Source organism: Naegleria gruberi (genome assembly GCF_000004985.1).
Source record: "Naegleria gruberi genomic scaffold NAEGRscaffold_86, whole genome shotgun sequence".
Taxonomy (NCBI): Eukaryota; Heterolobosea; class Eutetramitea; order Acrasida; family Naegleriidae; genus Naegleria; species Naegleria gruberi.
In genome coordinates, this window is record NW_003163241.1 from 49,521 (window position 1) to 58,787 (window position 9,267).

A 9,267-nucleotide genomic window follows, 5' to 3' on the forward strand; every position below is an offset into this window, starting at 1 on the left:
ACAAGTTGCTAAATATTTCAAGATCGCCACAATTCAAGGTATTTCCCCAGTTGCAACCTTTCCTAAAATGTACTTTCATCTTGTAAGATTTCTTAGGACAAAGTTCTTTTTTGATTTAATTGTCAAGATTCTTCAATACCTTTGCGTTTCATAAACGAAAAAAGTGGAGAGACAACATGCTATAAAGTACTACTCTATTTCCAAGAACATATGCGGCTGAGAGTTAGTATGAAACAAAAAGAACAACATCGAGTCGATGATTAAGAAGAAGAAGCATATTGAATCCTATAAAACACAAAGAAAAAGCAAACATTGATCACCAACAACACTTTTTGACACGTTGATACAAAATAATTGCTCAAAGCAACAACTAACCAAAAGTTCAAAGTCTTCTAATACGGCAACTCGAGACAGAATTGGAAACCTCGTCAGCCATGAGTTTTTTAAGATCGAGTTTCCTACTGCCCATGCATGTGTCAACAGTGTTGATTGTAAATAATAACAAGAAGAATATTTAACAGAAAAAAAAGCTTTACTCGCAATCTATACAAGCTGAGTATTAATTATGTGTGATTGAAGATAACCACTGTCAATGAAACATGATTTGGTTTCGATTAAAATGACGCTTGAATTGCCATTTTACAAACACTCATTGGAACTATTGATACTTTCCATTACTTTCTGTCCATGAGTGAAAACGAAAGTGGTCTAAACTGGACTTATTTAAAGGTACAGGTGTGGAATTGAAGACCAGTATCCTTCTTATTCTTACTAATTCCATCTTCGATCTGAATCTTGATTCCACCATCAACAAGTTTACATTGTTGCATCTTGATTGGCTTATCGTTTGGATTTGCTTCAACTAACAAACCTTTCGAATGTTGTTGATTAACAAAAGTGAATTGATTATGATTGTTCTTATCTTGTCTATTGGCTGGAATCTTTCCCTTCTTATTTGAACTGTTATTACTGTTGTTTGCAGAGTGTTGATTAACAACAACTTGTTGTCCAACAGTAGTAGTAGTATTATTATTATTGGACATGTAAACTTGTCCATTACTGTTATTCATCATGATTGAATTGCCAAATGAATTGGTGGACACATTGGCTGGAGACATGGACATATTGGATGAACAAGTTGAAGTAACAGATGGTGAATTCAATCCACCATTCATATTATTCACCATTAACATGTTATTAGCACCACAACTTTGCATCTTGGAATTTGAATAACTTTGAATGGCTTGGAAACATGAAGTTGATCTCTGATGACTACCACCCTTTCTAATACCTCTTGATTGAGAGGATGAGGATGAGGATGAATTGATGGAGCCTAAGGAAGGAGACTTTGAATGATGGTGAATGCTACGTCTCATACTTGGGGAGAGACTTTGAATGTTGGTACAATTGGCGAGCATGGAACCCAAGTAGGCTACTTGTTGGGATTGATTGTTATTGGTAATGCTTGGAGAGTTGTTGTTGATCAACATGGTATTGTTGTTATTATTATTGGTCATGATTGTAGGGGTGGAAATATTTAAAGTATTATGATTGTTTGGGTTGGTATTATTGGAAATGGCGAGTTGATTGAGTAATTCTTGAACTTGTTGTTCAATACTGGTTGTATTTACATTATTATTACATGAATTATTATTATTATTATTAATATTAATATTATTATTTAAATTTAAATTATTATTATTATTAATAGGAGTTGTAGTGGAAGTATTATTTGGATTATTATTATTATTAATGAATTGTTGCCATAATTCAAACACTGAATTAGTATCCAAGGAGAGTCTTGGTGTACTAGGTGAATGTTGTTGTTGTTGTGTTTGATGATTATTTACATAGCTTTGACTCGTTGTATTACAAAAGGAGGTGGAAGGATACATCATCATTGTACGATCAACTGCAGCATCCTCACCACATCCAGCCAACAAGACATTACTCTTTGTATGAGGCGTAACAACAACAATATTGTGTGCTACTGCTGATGATGATGCTGATGAGGAGGAGGCTTGTGTTGTGGAAGGTATAATAACAGTTGGTGGAGAGAGCGGATGATTCAAGGCTTCGTGACTCTCCAACTCTTCTCGCATTACAGCGCTAAAATCAAGTTCATCTTCATCGAGCATGGAATCAAAGAGACTTTCTATGGAGGAGGAATTATTGCAAGTCATCATCATGTGGTGCTGATTATTATTATTATTTGATGATGATGATGATGATTGGAAAAGATTGGAGTAGTCCATGATGTTATTATTATTATTATTGGTGATGATGATTTGATGATAAATGAGGGTTTAATTTACAATAATCTGTTGATTGTTTCGGATAGGAATTTGAAATTAATGAGAAGTCAGTCAGTATCATCAACAATGAGAATGTACTTACGTTTTTTTGATAACTATTTCGAATAGAATTGCTGATATAATGAGAATGTACTTCAAAAACGTTTCGAATAATAGATGATGAATGATGAATATCGCTGATTGGATGGAAAAGAGTGCTCTACTTTAATCTGAGAAAACAGATGACAGACCTAATAAGGAGCTTGCAATATGATCCTCGTAAACAGACCTAGGTTGAAATGGTTTCTTTTCAGATAGTTTCGAATAAGAAAGGTGTCCTCTGTTCACCAGCGATTTTTGTTGTTTGTTTTTATTTTAAAAGTAAAGAACCAACTGCTAGAAACAAGTTTGCTTTTGAAAATGATCGGATTTAAAAATCGTCCGCTTTCATTTCTATCAAAAACTACATGGAAGAATCTGGTGACTCGATGCGCTTGTATGCAAAAACCAAATATCGAACTGTTCACTACCCCATGAGATGTGCATCATTCAACGATCAACAAGTAGGATTGTGATGAGTTTTAATGTCATCCATTGTAGTAGTATTATATTTGGGAGCACATTGGACGAAACTGGTCATTTAGAATATGATGATTGTGGGTGAAATCACAGAATCTAACCATTTACAACACAAATACAAGAATGTAAATTTTATGGAGCAAATTGAATGTCGTTTGTAGAGCTCATTAAAATTGATGATAGATGGCGTTGCATGCAAAGTTCAGTTAGATTCAGAATACATTCTGCTTGGGTAACAAAGATAACAACGGAATTACTAATAAAGATCATTAAAATTTCATTTGGAAATTTGATGTATTCATATTTTTAAATTGTCAACATCAACTGCCATTAATCAGGGCTTTGTTTTGAGGTCAGAAATCATTTTCATTGTCTGATAATTAAGGAACTGAGGCATTGGTACCTCATTGTCAAGTGTAGGAATTTTCAATACTACAAACAGAAGTAATAATTTCAAATTTGGTCAATTAGGGAGAACACCTTATTTAATCATTGAAAATGAGTTTGGATCACAACAAATCTCAAACAAATTCAAAGTAGTGAGATTTCAATAGAATTGACAATATTCATCACCATTTGAATCTCTTTCAATTATTTTCATGAAGAGAGAAGAAACCAAGTTTCGGATAACCACATGTTTATCCTTCTAACCCAATAAATAATTGAACAACGAAAGAGCCATGAAAAACTCAATGAAAAGTTGTTAATTACCATGATGATGATGCAAAGTGCACCAATCTCTTTTACAAAAAACCCAAACATTCGAATTGTCTATCAGAAACCAAACGAATAACGGCCACAACTCGATCGATAATTAAAACCAAATTTGCACCTTCCCATTGAACCGTTTTTCCTTAATCACAACAACTGTTTTTATCGAACAACGGAAACATGTTCGGAATTTTTCAATCCTTTTTAATAAAAATTGCATCCAATTAAAAAAACTGTAAATTCTCACCGTAGTTTGGAAATTGAAGTTTACAAAAAAAAAGTCATCTCACGTGATTGGTTTCGAATGAGAATTTGAAAATTGTAAAATGATGGAACAAATCTTTCCTTTTAAAAATGTTCAAATATAAAATTGGTTATAAATGACCTGATTTGAAGGCGTCGTAATTTTGTATGTAAACGTCAACTAGCGCACTAATGAAAAAGTATTAGAAAGTTTCGTATTTCAATACAACATGGTGAATCAATGCATGAAGAGTTTACTTTTTTGTAATTATTAAAGTTGAGAAAACGTGTTTGGTAAGCAATTTAAAATTTCCAAGTTAAAACTTTGCGAAAGAGAATCTTCAATGTTTAGTTTACTTTCTAACAAGGATGATCATGCAAAACGGAAGATTAAATATCTTACCCCGGTTGTATAGATCCAATCAGTTGCTTGTGGTGATTGCATTTTCATTGTAAAAATAGATTCGAATAGATTTTCACAAACTACAATTTTTTATTATTGGGTAGGAGAAAATTCAAGACTTTAATTGTAGATCATTGTAAACCATTGAAAATGATCATTGATTTCAATGTTCTTTTTTTTAATATTTAATTTAATTTGAAAAAAATGAATGAAAGTGTTGGGATTAGTTTAGATTCGTTTATTGGCTCTTCACTGCTTTATTCCAAACTTTCGGTTAATTCACTTTCCCATACACAATCCAACATTCTAAATAACCATCAATTTCTCTCATTATTCCAAGAAACTCTCCACTGCAAACAAGTTATCCGAAACTTTGTTGGTTCTGTGGATGGATTCAAATCCGAAACTCTTCATTCCAAATGCAATTATCTGAGAAACATTGTGGTGGTTATCAGATCGAGAGTTTATCGTTCAATATTTGGAGGTTTTACAAGAGAACACTTGACAGACAAGTTTCGTATTTTCAAGACAGATTCTAATGCTTTCTTATTTAAATTCAATGAAAGTGGAATATTGGAAAGGTTTCCCATCAAGAAAGCTAATTCGTGTGCATTGATCAGTTGGAGTGAAACTCATTTAATTGAATTTGGAAGTGATCTGGCAATAGTTGAGAATTGTAATGTGAATTTTCATTCATTTTCAAGCTTTTGGATGTTTGAAAGTCCTCCAGAAATGAATATTATGGAAGCAAATTCATATCTGGCTGGATCTTGTCGATTTCAAGTTGAGGAATTGGAAGTATTTAGTGTGGAAATTTAGATGAGCTCAACTCTGTGTGAAATTGACTTGCAAAATTGAAAAGCTCAGCTCGTGGATAGGCACATGTTTTTTTCTAATTTTGAACAACTCCTTTGAGCTTCTTCACCAACAATCTGCGCCATTACATTAAAAAATGTTTTCATTCAAAGGAGGACATTCTTTGATGGTCATTTTGCTCAGTTTGCTCTTCATCATCATCTCACAGCATCTGATTTGGAATGTACTGCAGCTCAATTGGAAAAAACAGCCAATTTGTTGAGAAAATCAAATTCACCATTCGCATCGACTCGATTTGCACAATTGGCCAAAGTTAAAAAAGCATTGGCAAATGTTCGAAATGAGATTGAAATTGTCAATTCGACATGTGTTGCATTTGATGGTCCTGATTGTAATATAACAAAATTAACTAGCAGCCCCATCTTAATACAAACATGTAATTCTAAATGTATAGCATGTCTATCTCAAGATCAGTGCTCTCTGTGTTCTGGAAATTGGATGGGATTCAATTGTTCATTATGTAAATCAGGTTGGATTGGAACAGATTGTAATTTAGCTGATATTGGGGATTTGGTGTCATCAACAATTCTCACAAATACCAATCATTCTGTAAGGCTACTGACTGAAATTTTGAATAATGTTCCTACCAGCAATAAGAAATTACTTTTCAGAGCTTCAAGGGATGGTTTCACATCAAGCTCATTCCACACTTGGTGATAATAAGGGACCAACGATTGTATTAATCAAAGCAAAAGGTGGAGCCGTATTCGGAAGTTATGCAAGGTTTTCTTGGGCTTCTTCTTGGACTAATGGATTTGCTTTGGATACATCTTCCTTCTTATTTAATTTCTTCAACCAATCAAGAAAGATTTGTCAAATTTCCTCTCATTGGTTCAGTTTCTATTAATTATAACAGTGCTTATGGACCAATTTTTGGTGGAGGTCATGATTTATTAATTGTTGATAATTCAAATCAGAACTCCAACAGTTATGCGAACTTGTGTTACAGTTATTGTAACAATGATGCAACAATGATACCTGGTAGTATTACGGCACAATCATTTATGGCTGGATCAGCTTACTTCCAAGTTGATGATTATGAAGTGTATTCATTACAATAGAAGGAGAGGAATGTGGAGTGGGATTCAAGGTTTAGAATTATTAAGAATGAGTCATTCTATATTCAATTCATTTCCAACAAGGCCAATAAATCTTCCAAATCCGATCTAATATTTGAGATTGGGGAGCGTAGAGTAGCATTGTGATCCCAATTTCTTTTTACAATTTCAAAATATTTCATTACTACTATTACAATGTTGGGAGATGTTTTTTCATCTGGCAGCATGTACTCTGAAATCCATTTGAATATTTGATCTTCTGTTTTGAAAGGAATTATAGGTCTAAGTCCTTTAACAACCAATCCTGGAATGTTGAAAAGACTCACATTAGACCATAACCTTTCTTCCTCATTGTTGGTTTCGTACATTCTTGTCAATTTGAAACTTGATGAATAAGGTATCACTTCAAAGAATACTTCCCACATAATAATTGCAAAGGAATAGACATCTATCATGGTTGCTGTTTGTCTCGAGGCCATATTCGATTCACTTGGTCCTTCTAAAACCTCGCTTGGACAATAAAACAATGTACCTAAATTAGTTCTGTATTTAAATTGCAAGAGTTTTCTGTAAAAGAAGTTGTGCCAGGTAAACCACTAACCTTGAAGCTGCTAGTCCATAATTTTTTCGGTGATACTATTACTGATTTAAGCAAGATTAGGATTATGTATGATATTGATCAAGACATTGTTCTTTCTCTAAATTTCTCAACAGACAGCACAATTCAAATAACACCCTACCCAGTCCAAAAGGAAATTGGAGCCTTAGAAAGGAGTTTGACACTTTATTCAGAAGACTCTCAGTATTTTTTTAATGTTTCATTCACATTTGTAAAATGCCCTCAAATGTTTACAATGGATGATGTGGTTATATCAGGTCAACCAGCAGTTGAATGTATCCCAGAACAAGTTGTACTCTCAAGAGATTTTGTAATTCTAGTTGCTGTTCCAACTTCAATTGCTGTTCTAATACTGGGAATATCTATTGGTCTGTTTTCTCTTTATGTCCTTAACTTTATTTCGGTAAGAATGTGGAGACTGAAAAAGAAAGAAAAAGCAGAATTGGAATTGGAAATGAGAATTATTGACAAGAAAGTAATATTTCAAAATTCTGTGGTTTCTTCCCAATCTACATTGTCAGAAACTGCCAAATCAAAACAATCAAACAATAGTGATCTATCCGTTCCACTGATAGAAAAGAATGAAAAACCGTCATTTATTATTCCTATTGAAAATATTGAAATTGTTAGAAAACTTGCCGAAGGAGGACTAGGAATAGTTTATCTTGGGAAATTAGTTGGAAAAATTGACGTTGCCATAAAACTTCTGAAATCGACCGACCAAGGAGATGAGTTTGAGCAAGAAGCTTCATTACTGAGCTCACTGAGACATGATAACATTCTGACATTATTTGGTATTTGTGTAACATCAGAAAACAAATACATGGTTACTGAGTTTGCTGAAATGGGCTCTCTTGATAAATCCTTATACAGAGCCAGGATTGGGGAAATTACTCTTCCACTGAAGAACAAACTCTCTATATTAATAGCCACAGCTAAAGGCATTGAATATTTACACAATTTGACACCAACTGTTGTTCACCGTGATTTAGTAAGTACTACAATCTTGTTAATTTATTGTTATTAACCAATATTAACTTCAACAGAAACCTGGAAATATCTTGCTTGATAAGAAGAGTGTTGCCAAGATTTGTGATTTTGGCCTATCAAGAACGATTTCCAATTCCATGAACAGTGTCTTGACAGGGGCACTCATAAACTCTGTATTTGGAGGTTTCTTGAATTGGAAAGATGATCCAGTAGACTTTAGATTGGACAAATATCCTTCTGCTCCGAGTGATGCTGTATTCTTGTTAAAGGTACATGTTTCAGAAATGATTAGTGATTTTGGATTCTCATCTCCCTGGTTTCTTCCAAATAATAGAGCTCCACCTTTAGATGCCTTATTGTTTAGAAATTTACATCCTGATATGAGACCAGTTTTTTCAATTCCAAGAACAGATATTGCTCCTCCACCACCTTTAACGTAGCCAATTGAGTCATCTTTTCTTTGACTGTAACTTTCCAATAAAACTCTATTTCTTATGAAAGTAGAATCTGAAACTTCCAATTCTTTTACATACTCTATATGAACTGCTCCTCCACTAATAGATGCATTATTTCCAATGAACGTATTGTTTGATAACTGAGCTTTTGCAATGAATAGAATGAACATTCCCCCTCCACTTTCGGCACTGTAATTATTTTCGAATATATTATTAGTTACTGAGGCCCAACAATAAGTTGTCATATCAGGTTGACAATATCCTAGGAAAAGTGCTCCACCCTTCTGTCCCCTATTTAGCTGAAAAATATTGTTATCAAGTTTGGCAGTCACATAATTATTGACATATACACTTCCTCCATAAAGACTACCCTTATTACGAGCAAAATATGAATTGGTAATATTCACATTGGCACAATTAAACGTCAACAATGAACAAGTGTAGAAACACTCTCTAGTTATTTCACTATTCATCATTGAAAAATAGTCCACAAGCACATCTTTCACATCGATAATGCTAATTACTTGTCTATTTGATGTGCTATTAGCATTTTGTAGCAAGGCATACGCTCCTGATTGAAGATATAGCTTTGGTCTCTTTAGTGATGTACCCTTAATATTAGAATCAGTAAATTTGAATGTTTCAAAATCTCGAACAAATATCTTTCCTTCTTGATCTATAATTCCATTTGTTGCTGTTACTTGTTGTATTTTAGAGAATCTTAAAAGTGCAGCTACCTCATAATTGTGCAATTGGGCATAATTTCCCATATTTACCTCCATATGACTGTCAGAATCCAAAAGAGAGGAATTTTCAATTACTAAATTCCCTGAAAACACGATAGCAAAATATTCTACAGTGCTGTTGACTATTTCGAAAGTAGTAGATTTTACATCTCCTTGAATGTCATTTCTAGGATAGTACTTGAAATCAGAATCATTAAAGTATGAGTTACTGATCGTAAATGAGATGAGCTGGTCAAAATTATAATTGACACCGTATAAATTACAATACTCATAAGATATGTAGGATATATCTG

General features: G+C 33.5%; 3 protein-coding genes across 3 annotated transcripts in view; 1 reads left to right on the top strand and 2 right to left on the bottom strand.

Annotated features, from left to right (window-relative positions):
* Nucleotides 1–719: 719 nt before the first annotated feature.
* On the bottom strand, nt 720–2,255 carry NAEGRDRAFT_75854 (uncharacterized protein; the record flags this gene model as incomplete). The annotated part of the gene is made up of 1 exon (XM_002669168.1): nt 720–2,255. The coding sequence occupies one exon, from the start codon at nt 2,253–2,255 to the stop codon at nt 720–722; it is 1,536 nt and encodes a 511-aa protein (XP_002669214.1).
* Nucleotides 2,256–6,229: 3,974 nt separating this feature from the next.
* NAEGRDRAFT_75855 (uncharacterized protein) lies at nt 6,230–6,643 on the bottom strand (the record flags this gene model as incomplete). Its single annotated transcript, XM_002669169.1, has 1 exon — nt 6,230–6,643. The coding sequence occupies one exon, from the start codon at nt 6,641–6,643 to the stop codon at nt 6,230–6,232; it is 414 nt and encodes a 137-aa protein (XP_002669215.1).
* A 186-nt stretch (nt 6,644–6,829) lies between these two features.
* NAEGRDRAFT_54368 (uncharacterized protein) overlaps nt 6,830–9,267 on the top strand; it is a gene marked incomplete at both ends in the record, with an annotated part of 3,638 nt that continues 1,200 nt past the window's right edge. Inside the window, one exon of the mRNA XM_002669145.1 lies at nt 6,830–7,774. Coding sequence (XP_002669191.1) covers nt 6,830–7,774 — 945 coding nt within the window. The remainder of the gene's footprint in view (nt 7,775–9,267) is intronic.